The sequence below is a fragment of the Zootermopsis nevadensis genome, unplaced genomic scaffold (assembly GCF_977971745.1).
Source record: "Zootermopsis nevadensis isolate Lab colony 2312 unplaced genomic scaffold, Znev_1.0 Znev_ptg000021l, whole genome shotgun sequence".
Lineage (NCBI taxonomy): Eukaryota > Metazoa > Arthropoda > Insecta > Blattodea > Termopsidae > Zootermopsis > Zootermopsis nevadensis.
The window spans coordinates 16,451,791-16,473,556 of NW_028259153.1; the positions used below are offsets into that span (position 1 = coordinate 16,451,791).

General features: G+C 40.2%; 1 protein-coding gene across 3 annotated transcripts in view; it reads left to right on the forward strand.

Moving 5' to 3' along the window:
- Positions 1-21,766, forward strand: part of Cen (cerebellar degeneration-related protein 2-like) — a 50,728-nt gene that overhangs the window by 1,909 nt on the left and 27,053 nt on the right. The window contains exon 1 of one of the 3 annotated variants that reach the window (XM_022075589.2): positions 6,061-6,418. The exons of the other annotated variants lie outside the window; for them this stretch is intronic. Within the exon in view, the coding sequence (XP_021931281.2) occupies positions 6,343-6,418 (76 nt within the window). The 5' untranslated portion in view covers positions 6,061-6,342. Of the gene's footprint in view, positions 1-6,060; positions 6,419-21,766 lie in introns of those variants that run through there. 3 annotated transcript variants of the gene reach the window in all.

Sequence of the window (21,766 nt, forward strand, 5' to 3'; positions counted from 1 at the left end):
TTATTTTCGTTTCCCTTCACATGTCAGCCGGTTAATAAATACAGTTCTAGACGCGTTTTGCTGTGAGATCCCAAAGGAATGGACGGCACTTGCGTTTAGAAAGTTGGCATCGATGCAATGAAGCTTGTCACCAAATCAGTCACGAACTTTATCTCTGAAGGGGAAATTGCAGCCCATCCTTAACCTTCAATTCGCTACTATATAGTCTCGTGCTTGCCAGAGGGCTCGATTACACTTCCTGCAGTTTGTCTGGTCCCGCCATCCAGCGTTGTGAACTGTGACTAATCCATTCAACAAATTTGCGGAGCCTCTGTTCGTTAACTATTACGCATTGATACCGCATTGTACAAAAAACTTCCGCATTCAGTAAATGATCATAGAAACTGAATAATACAGCATTCGAGTTTTCTCAGTTTGGGACGGAAATTTATGCCATCTGTGTTCATTTGATAGCCATTTTCCACATTTAATTTCGGAAAGGAATGATAGCTTTCGTTTGTTTCTCCAGCAACTCGCGGTTTTCGATTCCGAGCGTCCGTACATAGTTGGCTTCAGTTCAAGATGGTTTATTTTCACCATCGTAATAACACTTAGGAAAAGAAATATAATTTTCTCAACCAGATTATTTCCTTATAGGAATAAGGTCTAAAAGTTAAGTTATTCCTTTGCTCAGATGTAAATGAAGGTGGCAGACCCCACACAATTTACTCTCGGGGGCTAGGACCCTGACTTGAAACCATCAGTGGAGTATACAGAAAGGTCACAGATTTTTAGAGCCTAGGCACGTTGATGATATTCTGAGTTTTGGCGCTGTTTGGACTCGTAGGTAGATATTAATGTTTCGGTGAAACATACTGTCTCCATCTTCAGGGCTGAAGTGCTGATGTTGGGAAGTGGAGGGATTTACAAAGGGTTAGTGAAAGGGAAGGGTGGGGGATGAGGCAGTTATTTTGTAAAATGCAACTTAAACAATCATTGCGGCAGTTATAAAATGTATTCCTTTTGTCAGTTTTGACTCGCGAACCTTCGTAGCTAGGCGTGTGAAATTTACAAGTAACGTCCTGAAATTTGCTTTTATTTTTTATCTTTGTGGTTTATTTAACGACGACGCCAGTAGCTTAGACTATAAAGCGTCGAATGATAGGATAATTACTGAATAATGGATTGGGAGAAAGAGGTCGTGGCCTAATTAAAGGTATAATCTCGGCATTTTCCTGGATTGACTGGGGGAAATCACAGAAAACCTGCCAGGGTAGCCGGTCTCTTTGGTCGAGATTTGAACCCAGGACTTCCAGAATACGAAGCAGGACTGCTAACCACTTGGCCTTGTCTTTCGGTAGCTCATAAAAATGTCTATAAATTTGGTAAGGATTTTTTATATTGTAAAATTGAATTAAAAAGCCGCAGAGCGGAACTGTGGGGCTATGTCTAGCAACTTTCATGTGGTGGATACATTACTGGCGAAAGTTTTTCACACAGATCAATATGTTACGTATTTCCTATTAATCTATAATTAAGTCAAACCTCCGTGTAGTCTATAGATGGAAGCAAAGGAAACTTTCATTTCCTCACGATCGTTTGATACGCTCAGTTACGTATTGTTTCAGCAAACAACGTTTATACGTCGGCAATAAATATCATCGTTACTGCAAAGAGTAATTTTTTCTCTTCTTGAAACATATAATTATACATTGTACTTGAGCACCATTCATGAGTTAGTTGGTGGACCGAGCAAGATTTAGAAGCCGCAGGCCCATAGAACCAGCACAAGTCCAGCCCTTCTCCCCCCTCCAGAAAGTCCAGGAACCTTTCACTTGCTCTGCTGTACGTTTCAGTGCGAACAAGGACGAATTCTACGGAGGAACCTACTACAGATGCAATGGCTGTTGTATAAGATTATGTGACTGCTAGTAACACAGACAAGCCAAACGACATTCTGACGAACATTCTGTTCATTGCATTAGATGCTATTCTTTAAAATTTTATGGTTTCTTGTAATTGCAAATTGGCTTGCTGGAGAAACACATTGCCACATATATTCCATAACGTTTTATGGTTTCTGTTCTGTAAGATTTTACGGTTGCGGGCTAATTCAGATAGGTTTGCTAGTAGAAACACATTGCTACGGATATTCGACAGGATTTTATTGGGTTGTCGCGCCGTGTAGTCTGGTTGACGTTTGCAGGCGTTTCAGAGGTGCTTTCTGCGTCTATCATCGTATCGCCTTGTTGAAGACTTGTGAATATAAGTTATGAATTAAGTCATTACCTGCAGGTCACCAATGTTCCTTCCGATTTCTAACCCGTAACATTGCTTGAAGTTTTCAGTTTTTAGATTATTAAGTCATGTAGCCACGGTGGTCTAGCGGTTAGAACGCTGGCCTTGTAATCCTGGGGTCTCGGGTTCGATTCCCGGCGGTGCCCGAATTTATAACTTTTGTGTTGGGCAAGGCCGTGGTCTAGGCAACACGGAGTTTTCCTCCGGGGTTTCTCCGGTTTCTCCGTGGCATCCCAACAATTACTCCATTCACACACAGAAGAAGGCAATGGCAAACCACTTTTGGATCATCTGCCAAGAACGTATATGAACAGGTCCCAGTCCGAGAAAAGGATGGAAGGATGCTGTTCATATGGACCTGTCGTCAGACAGAACACTAAAAAAACAAAAGTTGTTCCATGTCTCATTCACAGCCTTCTGCAGCATCGTTCCAATTTTCTTCTGATAATGTTCAAGTGTTATATCCTAATACCCTCACCAGGTCTGTTCTCTTCAGCTTCTGAAAAGCTTTCGAATGCCTGTCTCCATAAAACGAACGTTCTGTAAGTGATAAGTCTTTCGTTTTCCAATAGTTTCTTCCATTTCAGTCCCACCGCTGTAATCAATGCAGTTCCTTAAGAGAACATCAAATGTTAGAGGGCACATAAGCGTCAAACGAGGATGCGCTGTACCTTTTCCCTGTATAGCGTGTGGAAATAATGCAGGACTTTATTATCATTATGTTTTATGACTCGAGGATGGAGAATGAAGTTGCCGTGGTCTATTTTAGGTGGTAATATTGTTACAGTGACCTCACGGTCTAAGGATTTGATCCTCTCGAACACTAGGACTCCGGGTTCTGATATTATTTTGGGTAATGTTGTACATATGCGTCTTCCTGCGTGGATAAAAACCGTGTTGAGTACACAAATACTCGTATGTCGGCAAGTTTCAGTGTCGGCTTTATGTCGCTAGACTAACGGAGATCTCACTTTGGAATTAATGACAACTTTTACAACTCTTAGCTTTCCCTCTTTCAATCGACATCAGAATGGGTTCACAGACTTCCGCCGATTGTGAAAAAAGATGTTCTGTATGCGAACAGCCTTTTAAGAATGAGGTCAGAGAGACTTGGTCAAGCAGGTGGTCTCTGCGGGTCACATAACGAAGTGGTCACGGACATCAAATTTTTCTGTCCGCCGAACTCCTCAGACCTCAGACTTGATGATGGAGGCAGCAGATACCTCTAAAATGTCGGTATACTTCTACCGGACAACATGGCGCAAAATCTAGATTTTTATACTTGCCGTCATGAGAACCTGAAATCTCACCGAGATATATCGTGTGTAGCACTGACGGGGGTAACAATTACAAATATGTCTGTACAGTACGAACATTTCTTCCAGCAGTTCTATCTGCGAAACTGTAAGGAAAGAGACGTCTTAGGGAGCGGAATTGTTTTGGCCGAACACTGCTGGTCGTCTCCAATGCAGTATATTATTCTCGGTGTATGTTCCAAGACAGGCGTAATACATTCTTTTTAGACATTCACCCTGGAATCCATCTGTAATTCTGATCTCTCGACATATAGGTTGCAGAGACCATCGCGATCTCCAAGATACAATCTCCCTCGTATCTTGTCCATTATTCAGATTCTAGGTGTTTCTGTGCCTCACAGTCGTAAATGGAATCTTGCTTAGTCCGTAGCGTTTACGACGTCGGCAGGAATCGCGCACCGATCGAAAATTCAGACTTCACACAGCAACGATCAGCAGCACTTATACTTCGTTACAGATGGAATTTGCGATGTAACAGTGCAGGGGTATTGGCAGGACTGAACCAGCATGGCATGACGTCCAACGTAAAGCTTTTGTGGGCAAAGTGAAATTCCAGCTTCCATAAAAGCTTGACATTTCTGGAACTTCTTATCAGCTTCAAAGATCGGAAGATTCTGTTTCACGGAGTTCGTTAACCCTTTCTGGGGCTGCTGTTTGGTAACGCCCCCAAGCTTAAGAACAGTTCTCAACAGGGACTGTTCTCAAGATTGTACTTACGTCTAAAAGATAAAGCTTTTCGTTGTATAGTGATTTCGATTTCGTAAATTATTCTCATGTTTAAAAGAGCTATCTAAATAATGTAAATCTAAATAGTGTACTTGATCTTTGAGTGTCTTTTTAACTTTCTCGCGTTCTTAGTTAAGAGAAAGTACCTATTGTGACACTGGATATGTCGATCAAGAGATTTTAACGGATTAGTACGTTTTAGTTACTAATGAGTGAGAAAGGTTTCCTCTTTTTCTTATAGAACATCGTCTGTTTGTGCGCGCTTTGACAACGGCAGAACGGGTTAGTTAATTTCTTCTGCTTTTTTACCCGCCTCTCATTCTTGTTCTCTGTCGCCGTGCTCTCTTAGTGTTCTGGTTCTCCTTCACCTTCTACTCTCCATTGCATTCCTTTTCTGTACGGAGAATGTAACTTGTGATCCGTTGTTTCACCCTACAAATGAAAATTTTTCAGCACTGGGAATTAAATCCAACATTATTAATTTATCTTGAATTTCCTTTATGACTGTGCACTTCTTCGTCTCATACAGCGGATTTGTTAGTAAGTTAATTAGTGCCGCACTTCACAAATTTGGCATCGTGCACAGAATAGTTCAGATATGCACATTTCTTGAAGTATCCAATGACCTTTAAAACAAAACACGAAACAAATATTCAAAATACATATTTCGTTATTGGACATATTGTATTTCTTATACACTACTTGTCTCTAAGAACAATAAGATTGAGGCCGCAAATAAAATCTAGCTCTCTGAGACACGCGGCCACTGAGCGAGGGTCATATTTTGATCTGCTCAGTGCGAAAATGCCTCAGGAAGCCAGTAGTTGAACAAGATGTACACACGAAAGTACTTTGAGCCCACAGTCCCATTGGCTGAGCATATTCATTCATGAGAAAGCTATCATTCTCCCACCGACCCCTTTCCCCTCGGGTCATCTAATTACCGAATCTAAAAGAGTGGGGGACCACTGCAGAGGTAATGAGTTCATTCGTACTTTCATTGTAGAAGATACCACGCTTCTCACTTGGTACCCTTTCACCCCAGCAGAATTAAACAGTTACTAATGTAATCAACTATTCTCGGCGTCAATGAAGTAGAAGGTCCAGTTTTATTAGGCAACTGTTTTTGTGTAGGCAGGGTATATGAAAATGTATCTTCGAGAGATGTGCTGTGGACCCGTTTTTGATAAAATTTATACGTTTCAGTTTGAATTACATGTAGCCTACTGATTTATACCATTTTAGGACCAGCAGGAAAAAAAAGAGCTAAAATTAGGTCACAACTTTTCGTACAGGCGTCGCCAACACCAGAATTAATCAAAGTCCAAACCTTAGTTGGAAAATTCAAGTGAACTGCTAATGACGTCACGTTTGAGTGCAATGACTATTTTAAATTACTACTGAAGTGAACGTTTATCATAGTAACCTCCAATCCATAAACGCAACTTTTTCCGTGTTTGTCCAGTAAAGAATATGTAAAGTGTTCGTTGAAATTGTCTGGTGAGAATGAAAGGCGACTTGGTTCGTCAATACGGGAGACATTTATAGGTGCATGAGTAAACGGGTTCAAAATATTTCCCGAGGTTGTCACGGCGCAAAACTAATTACGGTCGAGACAGTTTGAAATTCGGTATCAGACGGAAGCCCTGGAACCTTGCTTGTAGTAACAGAAAGGGAGGATAGAGGTCGCCTCAGCCAAACCGGTTGTAGTGTGTGTGTTTTTTTTAAGTTGGCTGTCCTGCCTCTTGTACGCACAGTTCGCGGTCAACACAACCTTCGCGACGGACTCTGGTGCCCCATGTTTCAACAATAGGTTGTGAGGATACATGTTAATTACTGACTTAATGTTTTTAAACACAACTGGACGAAGAAGCCACAGGCCACGTTCCTGTTGACGTAGACGTAGAGGCGTGTGTGTCGTTATTTATTTCTGAAGTTTTACATGAAAACCAAAACGTGTCTTATTTTATTTGTGTGAGCAAGTCACCGTTTGATATGAAGACGGGATGAACTACAGATCATCATGGCCACATACCGGGATCTTCATTTTGATTGGTCAATGCTCTGCCAGGAATGTACTGATTGCTGGACAGCCTCAGGTAATGGACAGTATATTTACCTGTTATGACCTTAATTTTTTTCTCACTCTTCCATTTGGCCGAACTTTTCGTTTAGATAAGACAGTGAAATTATTTCTGTTTATTGGATGCAACCCAATCAGACTTAAAATTCAGTGGTTAAGTATGTTCATGTAGTAGTGTGTATTTCACTTCGAGAGGATATGTTTTGCGCAACTTTACAGTTCACTGACCAAAACTTTAAGCTCCTTAACGACAACACGTCTTCTCCACACGTAAAGGAAAATTTCGTGTTTCACCTATTCTTAATCAGGTCCCAGGCAAACCAAACATCGATTAGTTTAACTAATGCCAACCCAACATGTTTAGAGAATGGGTGTCTTTGAATAAGAGCGAACCGTTTTTAGTGACACTGGGATAGAAGTGTCTGTTGATGAATACGTCTGAACGTCCTGCGAGAAAAAGTGACTGGTATTTTACAGTTTTCTAAAATTAAGGTAGACTGCATTATTCGATTTTTTGTTTTACAGAAAAGCTTATTTGTTCTGGATATCTTAAACGAACAACTACTCATTGCCCTTTTCGACCCATCTGGAAAGTGCTGTCTGGCTGAGGGCTTTATCCGGCCAGTATGTTCCTATAATTACTGAGCCAAGTCAGATGTGAAAATAAGTATTAATTTGGTCATATTAACTGCCTTATTTTTCTCTCTAGTCGAATGTCGGGTATCGTGAACAAGGCGCGGTCGTCTGCTTCCAAACCCTTATCAGCTCCACATTTACGAAAATATTCCCAGATTGTTCGATGATATAAAACCTCAGTCGTTGGAAGAGCATCATAAAGTAACCTCGCTGTAAACCAGTTAGTCAAGACTCTTATTCTGGAGGTGCTTGGTTCAAGTTATGGAAAACACACTACCTTATTCGACACTGTAAAACATCTGCAGTTAGAACAGCGTCGTTAAGTAAAATAATAGTCTCTTAAATCCATTAGTTGATTACGTAGTGATATCAAAATCGAATGGTCCCCATTTGTCTGCAAGTCACTTTGCTTCGTGTGTGAGGTGGTGGGTTGATCATTGTTATTCAGACCAGGCTCGGCTTTTATTATATCCCACTTTGACTCGCTGTAACAAGACAGGTGGCACTTGCGTCATTCTAGAACTTGGTATGCAATGGTAAACAATTTATGCCAATTTTGTAACGGTCTTCGGGGACCATAACTTATGTCCACTGGCAACTTCTAATGTTTGCCCTTGTTTCTTACATCGATCAGCCAACACATTAATGTTGATTACGTAAAATGTCGACCTATTAAAATCCGCAACTATAATTTAAAACATGTTTTGCCATGGTGGACATTTAAAAGTAACCAGTTCTATTGTTTTTCGGTATAACATTTTCTAGGTAGTTCTCTTCTTGAGACATGGGGATTTAACAGCTGTGAAGATGTGGATCGTAGTTTTCATTGTAATCATCTACCCTGAAAATGGCGAAGAGAAATTTCTTCGAAACGTCTCTATCCACCTACAGTTATTGCACGGCGTCATAACCCGAAAGACCACGATCTACAGTTCTCACCTGCCCGATGCATACTGAATATCCCAGTCAAGTCAGTAAACTAAATTTAGAAGGAAACGAACTGAATACAGTTCACTCACTTGCAGTTTCTTACAGACGATTTATTTCGAAACCTGTCTTGTCCCATTACGGCTAATGCACATGTGCCCGCTTTTCGTAACAATGACGGCGACAGAAGTCTGAGCCGGAGGAGACAATAGCTGGACCAGAAGAAGGCACATGGCGACGTAAGTGTCGGTGATATCGGTGACCCTTGGTAAAACTCGCCAGGGATGTTAGAGCCGAACCTTATACAAGTTACTGTAGAAGAAAAACTCTGTTTTTCTGTCATTTATTCGTAAGAGTTAAAAAGTTGCTTAGACCGAAGAGAAACGTATGCCACTTGAAAGAATTTATCGCCCCCGAGAACCGACTGACAGTGAAAGGCTGTTCGTGTTCCTAACCGTTCAGTGAAAATCAAGACTCAGCTTTTCGGTGCCAGAGGTCTGTGGAGCGTTCCAAATCCTGCACTTCGCTAAACGATAATAACTAAATGAACTTCATCTCACTTGTAGGCTTGTATATGAATTTCAAATACATGCTGTACTACAAAAAGAGGGAAATTTTTGTTATGTATTTGCATAACAAATGCTGATATTTAACACTAAATGCTCACAAAATAAACCGAATAGTCAAATTTATACTTATTTTCAGTTTACCTATCTGTCTGCCTTCTACAGCTGGTTAAAACCCGACGTAAATTCTGCTATTTGCCATTTGCTCACCTCACATCTGAAACCGAAATTTAAATTGAACTTCGGTTAGGTTAATCTGTGTACTGGCGGAGACATATTGTTCACTTTAGTAGTAGTATTTGCAGAATCTTGATTCAGTTTTCATTAAAGTTGTGACAGTTGTTCGACGTCAGACATGTCTAATAGCTGTATCTCCGTTCGTGAGAATTGAGCACACTGCGTGAGACTGTTACCTTTTCAGCAAAATAGTGTTCCCTCCTACCGCTTCTTCTGACTTAACAAAATTTAATATTGTCCAGTTATGTTCCGCTTCTTGCATTATGATTGCAGCTTTCGTTGATGTAAATATTCTGCTTTATATAGCTTGATCATGCGTGACGAGTAAATGAGCAGGCCTGCTGTCTGACAATCAGGAACTGACATTGGGTTACAGATTTCCCTGTTGATACGTGTAGAGATTCAAGATCTAAGAAACGTGCCATGATTAAGTGGTAAGTCAGGATTTCAGGTTTTCGCGACAGAGGATGATCTGGCTTTTGGCACTCTGTAGATTTGTCGGTAGATGCCAACGTTTGGGAGAAACATACTGTTTCCATCTTCGGAGCTGAAATGGCGATGGAAAGCTCTGAAAAAATAATCAGTTAATTTAGAATTATATTAAGGCACTAGTCTTCCATGTAAAAGGACTCGGGTTTGAGACCAACCGGAGTGAGTGTTTTTCCTCATCTATATCCATGTTATAACTTTATGTATACGGGAAATATCAGGCCTCTGTCGTGGTTCGAATCCCACATTAAGCTGTAAGACCCTCATGGCCACCATGGTCATCTGCTATTATCGCGAAGGAACTGGAAATCTCTGGGGTGTTCCTGTTCAATTCGTACATGCCCTTCCCTTCCCTTAGGTCCAGGCTTGATAAACACACCTGAAGGAACAAGCCATAGATAAATACGTTTCTGCTGAGGTATTTAATAACCTCCCTGCTCTGCGGAATAGTCTCGTTCACCTGTGATTGTAGTTCGTAAACAAGAAGTACAACCAGATAGAAATAGTCCCGGCCGCATAGTTCGTCCGTCCGTCCATTTGAATGACCTCCGAGTAAAACAGTGCGTGCCAAGCGGTAAGTAGTTGCCAACACCTATGTGATGAGGAATGTACAGAACTGAACAAAGTTCTTGGCATCGTTAGGCTGCCAGCATACGTGTGTTCCATCTACGAATGGAAGATGGCAAGTCAATATCTTGAGGTACATCGGATGTTTATCAACATGTCAACAAAATAGCAAAGTCGTTTTCCAAATGTGCTTTTTATTCTTAATGCTTGTTTATGGGCCTCATCTCTAAAATACTTTTGGTTAGTGTCGAAGTACGTAGTTTTTTTGTTTGTCATATCCAAGAGATGCAAATTCGTGTATCTTTGTCAGTATCGACCCCAGTACACATTCGTAGCGAAGTTGTTTGTAGTTGAAACATACAGGCAAACGGGAAGCCACGCATGATCTCAAATAATTTTTTTTACTACAGTGACTTCTTTAAAAATACGCTAAAACAATTCCTTCGTAAGCTGAGCGGAGTGGTACGGGTAACACATAGCAGGTGTATAGTCCACCCAAACATCAAGCAAGTGTTATTGGATGCATGCCTCATAGGCGCCAAATAACGAGAGGCCGTGAATATGAAATAGCATGATAGAGAGTGGATTATTCTTTAACGTTGTTTTAATTATGTTAATTTAACTGCTGAAACACGAGTTTAAATTATGCTAAATATTAATTTAAGTGTATGTTCATGACATTGTACTCGAGTGTCATGCTGTGAACATGAACTTCGAAGATGGCTGTCTTCTGGGTTGTTGCGCCGTGTAGTCTGGTAGACGTTTACCGACTTTTTAGAGTTCCTTTCCGCCTCCATCATCGCCCTGATGATGGAGGCAGCAAGGACTTACGAAACGTCGGTAAACTTCTACCTGACTACATGTCGCTACAACCTAGAAGACAGCCATCTTCACTCACTACTGTAAAAACCTCAAATCCTGCTTAACTTTAACTTCAGTTATTATGCATGGCATCTGCAGTTGAAACAGCATCCTTAAGTAAGCCAGGTGACAGTAAGTATTATAAACGTGTGCACACTAGAAACAGAAATCTTGGGTGTGTAAGATTTGACACCGAACTTCGCGGTTGGGTGACTTAACTCTTCTGATTCGAGGCCAGGAGATTCTGTATTCAAAATATGATACGGCTGCCTTGTTACACGTACTCTTGAATTCATAATTGACACTTATCTTGTGATTCAAAGCATTGTAGCCTAAGCAGCTGGGAGGGTGTCATTATGTAACAAGAATCTAACTTAACTTTAAGTAGAGTTCAACATCCCAGCGCTTTGGAGAAATCGGTATTCCATTTAAAGCAGGTTATAGCGAAAGGTGTGTCTGATATACTACAGTAAGTCAGTTCAGTGGCGCAAACCTTGATATGTCTTTCTGTATGGAACCCTCGTCCTTAAGCAGAAATCTGTACATCCATGTTTTTCAGTCATCGTGGTTCATGATGATTCTTAGGTTCTTTTGCATGAATGAGAAGATGACTATGAATGGCAAGTAGATGAGAAATTTGTCCGAAGGGACTGAGGAAGACAATGAATAAACTCTGCAAAATTAGCTGTTATGCCGCCAGTTTATCAACCGGATTCCTCCAGTGCAATTCTAGAGAGTTAATGCTCTACTAACCTGTTCAGCTTCAACGCCTGTTTGGGACGCAAACGAAATATATTAGTTAAAGATTATTAGCTTGAACAGAGGAAGGTAGTCTGTAAGGACAAGGAATATTCTTACGACTTACATTTGAATTTTATGGGCGAGGAATTATTGAGAAATTTTTCACTACTTTGATGCCAGGTTTTTAATATCTGTGCTGTATTTCAATATTCCCTGCTTAGGTCTAACAAGTTCTCTTCCGTGGTACTTTCCAGCCAACGCAATGTATGAATCGCCTGTCTAATCTTTCTTTGACACATTAGTAGACTGTGAGTATGTATTCTGAAGCCCCTTATTAGGTAATTTTCTCCACGCCTGTTACTTTCGCTTAAACAAATGCGATTATAAATTACTGTAGTGCCTCATGGTATAGATCTACGTGGATGCGTCAACCTGGCCGCGTACTGTCGCCCCCCCAAAAAATTATCATATGGCACTCTTGCGTGGAATTATGCTGTGGCGTCAGGCCAAATGATGTACCTTGCCTGTGCTACATCTCACACATCCCCATATGGGGTCATTGCCTCTTCAGGAATACGTTATACGCATTCTTCAACAACACAACATGTGAATGATTAATTATCTGTTTCTCTAATGTAATGTAGTGTAATGCGCCATACATTGCCGACTGTCTTGCAAGTAGCATCATGAAATTGTAAGCAAATTGAAGTCGGGCAGTACTTGTTACATTTCAGTTAAAAATCTTTTCGCCTTTCCAGGTGCTAACTCAGTGATCAGTATTTCTTGAGTTTATATTTGCACAGCTGATCAACAAATTACATGCATTTGTAGAACCCCAAGACTGATTACCAAGAATTCACCATTGGATCCTGACCTAGGCCGGTTGAATCCACTCTGTTTCTTCGCACCACTTTTCTCTGAGACTAATTTTGATGTCCTCTCATCTCTACCAGCCACCCAGGTGGTTTATACAGTGAAACCTTTCCAACACAAGTTCAGTATATAAGTAATTATATTTGTATTTCCGAATGTTAGTGTTATAATTATTGTTGTGTTATGAATAATAAGAATTAGGAGTATGAATTTGGTCTAGTAATAACCAGTTAGACCAGCTTAGTATAGGTCTGTCTCGTTGCCGGAATACCGAACAAAATTTTGTTATAAGAACTGTCAGTAAATCTCTTGAATGTGAAAAAGTATTAGTGATTTTGAACGGCACTGATAATTAAATTTAGTTCACATTTATGGTGATGTTAAAATGATATTAAATTTCAATAATTTCTGCAAACATTGGATTAATCACGGTAGAGGCCAGTGGCGGTCTTAAACGAACAGGTTCGATAAAAGATAGGAAATATCTTGAAAAGCTGAGCGACTGTCAGCTTCTCGAGGCGGTCTCTTCTCCAGTGTGTTAGTAATAATTAAATCGAATACAATAATCGATCAGTACTTTATTACAAGTCTTTTAGTTTTATTGCGCCTATGTTGTCTTTTAAATAACATCGGCTGTTGATATATAATACGTAACCGAATAGTCAAAGGAAGAGGTAGGGCAATGGAGGGAACGCAAATGTTTCTTAATATTTGTGTACGCGCATTTGTTCACATGCTAAAGGGACTGTGTTATCTGTGTTCTGTTTACTTTCTTGCTGATTTGCGGTGAAAGTGTGTGTGTGTGTGTGTGTGTGTGCGTGGATTCAGACCTTTCATTGTGCATTGTGTAGGAAATGCTGCGGTCCTGTCACTGTTTACCTGTCGTCTTGTTTTGTTCTGTGGTCACACGACAGGACTCGAAACCGTTCCGACGAGTACACACAGAACAGCCGTGGGTGGAAGAAGGAAACGCATTTCTGTTTGTTTCCTTGTCTTCTGTTTATTTCTTGTTTGACTCCTGAGTATTTGTGTTCTTTCAGAGGTCCCGGACAGCGGTTGATGAGCTACGTTTTCTTTATTCTATCAGTATTGTTCATTGTTTGAAGCAATGCAATATACGGCGACGTTTCGGTACCATCGTGGCAGTGCAGTTGTTACAATACAAAATTAGTATTCGATTGTCTCTGGGTTCGTTAGCTAAGGGAGCCGGAAAGCGTCGGTCAGAAAAGCGACTAAATATTGTCTGGACGACCGGAGTTCGATACCCAACAGCGAAAGGAATGATAAAGATTTTGATCCATAATGCAGTTAGGTCGAGACATGCCTTGGATAACTATAAACAATCTGTTTGTACAATTTTTAATCCATGGAAAAATACTTCTCATAAGATAACTAGGATGTTGTGTCTTGTGGATAAAAATTATTTCTCCACTGGGAAAATTTTATTTACTTAAAATTTACGGGTTAAACTGGGTGGTACACAAAATTCTACTGTCTTAGAAAGGGCTAAGATGGTTTTGACATTAACGTTACAGAAAGATGTTGACGTCATGTGCTAGTGTGGCTTTTACTGTCAGCATTATAAAGCTGTCCAAACAAAGTGTGAATTCATGTAACAATAGATTCATTATCTTTTTCAAAAGAGATTTTTAAGTCCGAACTGAAGTATAGAGTGTGGATGTTAGAACTGGAATAAACCGGTCTCGGATAGGGTAATTTGGTGTGATTTTGTGAACATTCTAATGAACCTTAAAAGTGGAGAACTTCCTTTATAATGATGACTTTTAATTCGGACTTCGGAATGTGGAATGCTTGCGAGATCAGCTGTGCAATTGGGCAGACGAATGAAGAGACAGGCATGCCATAAAGTAACCTTACTGTTATGCTTCAATTTATGCAGCGTGTGCAAAGATTGCAGAAATTAAATACTTTTCCTATATCTGTTCACGTTTTCCGTGATTCTGTTGAGCCACCAGGCAAGTGTTCAGTTTGGAACCCGGAGCATTTCTGATCCTCCGTGAAATCTGTGAAGCAACAAGTAACGCACAGTACTCGGATTTAATTCGACCTCACGACAGCGAAGTTGTGAAAGTATTCAGCTATGAAAAACTGAACGCTGATGGAGAAATGCGAACCGGTTTCAGGAAGATAGCGAAACGTTCAGGCTCTCTGGTTAATGTCAGAATTGATGAGAAAAGAAACGAAACGCTTGAATACGAATGAAATGGCAGAAACTTGTACTGAGCTAGTTATTCGCTTTTGTCCCCTCTTTTGAAAAAAAAAAAGCCTTACTACGTAGGATTTTATTGGATCGCCACGTTGTGCACCCGTTGAAATATATTGATCTTTGCCGTTTCAATGTAAGATAGGAATATGACATGAAATAAATGCCTATGAGCATGAATTTTTTCGGTAATAAAGTTGAACGCAATTGTCACGTTCCAACTGGAACTGCATGACTTACCGCGAAGCGCAACAAAGTTTACCCAGTTCTAGTCAACTATCGCTCCATAAAGACAATAAAATCCACTTCCATGTTCCACCACGTTTTTGCGTGTACGTTTTTGGTAGACGTCTTGACGATGGTTCTGGCCCTCGTGGTGCTTGTTTTTAATAAAGCATTACCAAATTTCTGCAACAGAGAAGGAAAAGGGGAAGAGCGGGGATGGTTAAATGCTGTAATAAGTACACCTGACAACGGATTGGTACCCGCTGCATCATTACGCTGCAACCCGTAGGTCGTGGTGACTGCTATGAGACTAGCAGTGTGGATCGCGCTCCTACAGATGTTTCCATCTTTACCAGCTTTCATGAAAGGATACTGGAGAAGGTACTCGATCATTATCACGTATTATCTTTGTAAAAATCCGTAGAAAAATTAGCAGCCGTGGTTTATACATCCCTTTTTTATCTTCTATACACCGTCGGTTTTATTTTCATTTGACTATGTGTAGGGTCATATCGTGTTGAAAATTAAGTGGACTGATAAGGTACGAAATGAACTGGGCTTAGACAGGATAGACGAAGGAAGAAGTCTGTGGAAATATCTTACGAGAAGAAGAGATAGGATGCTGGGACACATTCTGAGGCACCCAGGATTGGTTAATTTGGTAATGGAAGGAACAGTTGAAGGGAGGAATTGTAGGGGGAGACAAAGATTGGAATATGTGACGCAGGTTTTTGAGGATGTGGGCTGCAAAAAATATGTGGAAATGAAGAGATTGGTGCAAGATAGGCGAAAATGGAGGACCGCATGAAACCAGTCGAAAGACTGACGACAAACAAACAAGAAAAAGGCTAATATCTCTACTATGATTAGAATTCTCAGCTGTAAATTTGTATATTCATTAAATGAACAGTGATGTATGCAGAACCACAGTAACGTATCTGGAAGCCATGTGTTGTGCAGGGGGGCACTCCTTGATACTCCAGTTTTGTAATTTGCAGAAGTGAATTCGTAAAGAAACAACAGGACGTTGAACAACCCCTTGTCTTTATTCTGATCTTATCGGTAAATCTAGAGAAACAGACAAGGCGCGGTATTATTTCCGAATAGAAAGCTGACAGTCTTTACTGCTGGAGGGCGCCCGTGTATCATGGGTCTGATGAAGTGTATCGCTTGCGAGCCAAACAATGCCACCGCAGTTGTTTCGCACGTTCACCTGCATGGGCAGAGCCGTTCCTTACAAAACCGGTGCAATGTGCGATGCTGGCGAAGCACCGAAGGCCGTAGCTCCATCCAAGGCGCGTGGTGAGTCCTGGGAGATGCACAAAACGAAACTTTTTCACCCGGAAGGGACGTAAAAGTTAATTCTGTGCAATTTCCAGTACTTTTTATGTGCCTGGGGTGAAACGTGGTACCGAACATGGCTGCGTTATTCACACCTGATCAGTTTGGGATACTGCATTAAATAGGCCACGACTGATGCCTTGCACACTATTCGTCAAATCATTAACATATTATGCCATTTGCTACTGTGTAAGATATGCAATTGAAAAGGATTCTGCAAATAAACCACGGATCGTGAGATATCATACTCTCGGCAGCGAGTTTGAAGATGACCGTCTCCCGGGTTGGTGGTAGACGTTTACCGACGTTTCAGAGGTGCTTGCTGCCCCCATCATCAGGGCAGCAAGCACCTGAGAAATTTCGGTAAACTTCTACCAGACTACAATTCGCAATAACCCAGAAGACAGTAAATTCATTAAATTCCGAAAGCTTGACGCTTTACCTTCGCCTTTACCTCCAATACGTAAAATTTAGGCTCAGACTTGCTGTTTTCAAGTGTTGTTTGCACTGTATAAACTGAACGTCTGGAGGGGTATCGTATACGGCGTGTCAAAATGCTGCATTTTCGAGAGTACTCGTTTGATTTTGAAAACATTTTTTATTTGAGGGTACTAAAAACTGGACGAATACTGAATTCCTGGAGAAGTGCTGGAGAATTTTTTGATTTTTTTTTAGTAAGTCCTTGGTTAGTGCCGGAGAAGTCCTTTTAAGGATTTACGTAAATATTTGAGTCATAGTGAAATGTTGGAGAATTCCTGGAGAAGTGCTGGAAATTTTTGGAGAAGTCCTGGAAAGATTCTGTGGAAGTCCTTAGGCGGTGGGTTTGATCCTGTGTTGTCGGTTATGTAGGATTAGTTGAAGTTAGATTGGTATTAGTTAATTTGGGTTAAGTTGCGTTGTTTTGGGTTAGGTTAGGTTAATTTAGGTTAGGTTAAGTTAGGTTTCCTAGGGTAGGTTCGATAATCATCATCCTAATCGACTCTTACGATTTAGACTTTGTAGCCTAACCCGATGCAAAATTTCTTCTGAAAATATAAATTTAGATATTTGCAGGACTCTGGGAGGGTGATCAGGCCTTTGCCTATGCAGGACAGTACAGCAGAGAAAGACGCCTTGATCGGGATTCGAACCCACTAACCAGTATCCAAGCGGCTAAGACCCACGCCATAGACATAGTCCGATGTATTTAACGATATGTAAGTAGCATGTGAGGTTCTTACAGCTGTGAAGACGTCGATTTTGGCCTTGGATTGTGACGCCTTGTAGGTGGTTATCAACACATGAGGGGCCATGTTTTCTGACGCGTGTGACACCTGTAGTGTGATTAGCTTTACAGCGATCTGTTATTTATCTGTGATAATAGCTTCATATCTATTGTAAATGAATATCATGGCCAGTGACGTTTGACTCTCAACGCGTTTCCACAATGCTTGTTCTCCATTGTGGTATCAGTGAAGGACGCTCATAGTTTACTCATTACCTTTCATTATTATGGCGATTAATCGAAAGGCATGAGTTGAGCAGTATAAGAAATTAATCCACACAAATACTTGGTTGTAAAATCCTAGGGTACCTGACTTCAAAAGAGTCCTAGACGTCAGTAGAAGAATGACATAAAATGAATATGGAGAAATAGAGCGTAAAAGTGGAAAGTGGATTGAATTGGCTCAGGATACGGTTTAGTGACGGGTTTTTGTGTTCAAGGTGATGAATAGCTAGTACCTTTATCATCAGAATAAATATAAACTCCTCAAGGGAACCTCTGTGGAATGCCGTGTACTCGGCTAGCATCTCATTAAATGATGTAGTTATCAACCCTTTGAAGCCGTCTGTACCTCACATAAAACACCACTTCACCATTGCAAATATCAATCCATTGATGCTGTTTAAGGAAACAGACTCTGCTAAAACTGAGAATCATACCATAAGCCGTAAGTAAGAAAGAAATGCATAATTACTTATTTTTACAGCAGCTGGTACATCAGATGTTGAAAGTTAAAGCTTCTTTTCCTATCGAAATAGGCGCTGAAAATCGTTTCCCGATTTACATGTTTACCAACACGTGTTCGCCCTGAAGATGGCAACTACAGTATATGCCGAAACCTTGGATAATATTCGGTATTCGACACGGCTCATCTCCGAAAGCCAAAATCGCATTAGGCTACGATTGTATTTTTTATGTCCTTATTTAACGGTGTAAGTTGTGCTTTTAGGAAAGCATCGTTAAATTATCCAGTAAGACCAAACATCGAAGTGGTCAGGTTAAAAGTGTGAGGATCTGTAAAAACTTCGGAGTGACGGCAAATTCCGTGGGCTGGAACTGTGAACGTAGTGTGATTTCTGTTGTTGAGTCTGCAAACAAACTTTCGCTCGTTGTGAATCTTTTATCTTGGAACATGTTCTTGTTTCCTTGAAAAGCAGTTTCTTCTCGTGTCAATAGTCAGAATTTCTTTCGCGTCTGCTAAGGAAGCCAGAGAACTGCAGTTCATGTTAGTCCGGCATGGCCTCTGGCTTTGAAGCCGCGCGGCTTCCTGTCCGGCTCTTTTAATACAGCTTCTTCAGTGCTGTAGATGGTGTGACTCGAAACATTTCGTTGTGGTTGTTTTTCGTTGACGAATCAATCGACATCTAATAAATGTCTGTATTTATCTGCATAGACAGCACAGGGAAGAAACGAGGAAAAATTTTCTTTGTGAAGTATGAAAACGTTTATTTTAGCATTAGGTTATAATAAAAGTATTCTGTTTATTACTAATTGATTTTATATTACTTCAAATGTGCTTTGACGTCTCCTGGGCTGTGGTATTTGAAGATGGGTTCGATTCTTTTCTTCGAAACTTTGGTAACAAGATACAAAACCACACGTCCTTAGCATCCAGAAGTCCACAATACACATTTTCACCCCCGTGAAAACCTCAAATCTCGAAACTGCTATAAATATATGCAACATTATTTTTACTTTTAAAAATTTAGAAATCTTGGTTTATATTGATCAGGTAGAAGACCAATTCAAAAGTTAGAAATTGTTGCGCAATGCGTATCAATTTCTGGCGCATTTAATTTTGTTTTGTGTGGATAAGTCTTCGACATTTGGCGCCAGTGACGTCAGAGTTGCCTGGGGTCAATGACGTTTACGCGGGTTTGGGTGTCTGGGTGTCTGGCTGGGTGATGACGTCGTCACGAGGACCTTGTCATGTCGTTGGGCGGGCGGGGAGCCTGTACTTGGATTCCCCGAGGTCACTTACGCGCGCATGTCTTCGTGTAAAGTGTCGGTTATTTTTGTCCCATTTTAACCAGAATTTAAGTGCACACGAACATTTTAGTAAACCTGTCCAGAATGAAATTTTACGAAAAACCGATCGGTGGTTCTCGAGTTGCATGCGTCAGACGGACGGAGCGACAGATATGACGTATTTTTTCAAATTTGTTGCTAACGTGCATAGACCAGCGGCTGTGGAACACATCAAACCCGAATATCGACATATAAACGCATGCCTATGGGCTCACACATTGATACAGGTCTATCGTGTTACACAGTTCTACAGTTTTAGGTGGTGCCATTTCCGTGCTAAATTTAATTTTGGAAACGATTTCCATGTCTTGTACCATTATTGAAAATACACATTTGCGTTACGAAACTTACACGTTCGTAAATAATGAAGGGTGCATATGAACTCCTAAATGAAAACTGTAGGGCAGTCTGTCTGGTGTAGTTGTTGAGAAATTTTATTGTATGTAGTACTAAAGCATTTTCTCTGATTACAGTGAAGTTTTTAAAAACATACGACACTCCTTCTATATACTTATACCACTTTAGATTTGATGAGCTCAAATCATTTTAAATATTTGACATAAAAATTGTAGCAACTTATTTTGCGTTGTATCTAAGAAGTATGTAAAGAATATTCCAATTTCATAAGTAGAGCAAAGTACATTCTCCGCAAATATAATACACGTGGTCATTTGTAAATTTAAGAATGCTTGTGGATTTGGGTGTGGCCAGAGATGCTACTTTCTCGGCTTCATTATTCAAAAAGGTGGAGTGGACAAAAGACCGGTTCCGAAAAATCTCCAGTGGTAAAAGCCAGATAGCCAGAAAGACGACAGGTCTGTCCGCCCACTCACTCGCCTGTCCGTCGGCCATCCTGAACGGAAAATTAAGAAGAAAAAAAGTATACTCATTGGACTGAATCGAGAACACAGCGCGGGGATAATTTCATCTGACCCATAGTGTGTCTTTATCATTCACCGAACTGATGATTATCAAGCTGGTGCAGCTTTCGATCTCTGGAGGCTGTCTTGAATGCCAGTAATAAATAAGCTTGTCTTTTCCTTTTTCTGCTTTTATTTGCATTGATTATAACCTTTGTCTTGTTAGGCACGCGATTTGATTCCTTGGTTTGGTGATCAGCTCTTATTTAAGCATCTGTCATAAAAGTACTCTTCAGAAAGTTCTGACATACATTGTGACACGGCTTATGATTTTGTGTGTTGTGCACAATTGACGTTGTTCTCAGTATTAATGCTAGATGGCAGAATGTTACATTTTACAAGTGTTGCTGCCATTAGGCAACTTTTTACAAGTATCGGGTACTTCCGAAGGAAACAGAGGTACGAAAGAGGGTAGAGGAGAGAGCGAATTAATATTTTCTCTTGAATTTCAGGTGCTCTTTTACACTAACATTGTTATTTGCACGAAGTTAACAACGTAAAATGCATAATGGGAACGTCATGTAGTCTGTCCATCCCATCGCTTGTTTGTTTTCAAGCCACGTAATGGATCTAGATCTTCACTAATTATTCTAAGTTTCCATAACTTTCTTTTCGCAACTATCATGAAATGAACGCATAATGGATAGATCGTGGCTGGCCGTCTCAGTAATTATTCGTTTTCGAAACGCTTCGGTTATTTCGATGAAATCAGGTGTTGAGCATCTTAGTACAATTTCTTTGGCGAATTGAATTTTGTGGTTTATGAGTTCGTTGTAACACCTACTTTACGCGAAGATGAAGTTTCCCAAATACGGCCGAAATTAAAAAGAATTATGCACAACAAATTAGAAGTGTTAAGATGCCCTACCTATATATTAGATTTTTTTGTATTGTGCATCATTTAAGAAAATGTGAAGTGGAATCATTTTTATATATATATATATATATATATATATATATATATATATATATATCTGTAGTGTATAAACAACAAAATCAGTAGTAGGATGCGAACTCGCAAAGATTTTGGGCGCCACATATCTGCGTTTGTTAAGAAATAAATAAGTTGGATGCAATAACTCAGTTGGTAGGTAATATCTTATTATTCTTTACCGCGAAATTATTTATAAACTAGAAAGTAATTCTTGACTTAATCGCCGAGGAAAGAAGCGTGATCTCCGATAAAATTCGCAGAAAATTATTGCTGTTTTTGTGTACTGACTGTGTAATTTCACTGTTCTTCACTTCAGTTTGACATCATTCCACTCGTGGGTTCTCCACATTTAATATGTAACAAGTGAATGCTGATTAAGTCTGTTAATTGTTTTATTGGACGGGAGAATGGGTCAATGATTTTCTCGTTACAGTGGGAAAGGTCTCGAACGTAAATTACAATAAGGAAAAACTGTGCTACTTCCTATGCAATTTCATTTCCTTTCATGTTCGCTGCCATTATTTTCGAAGT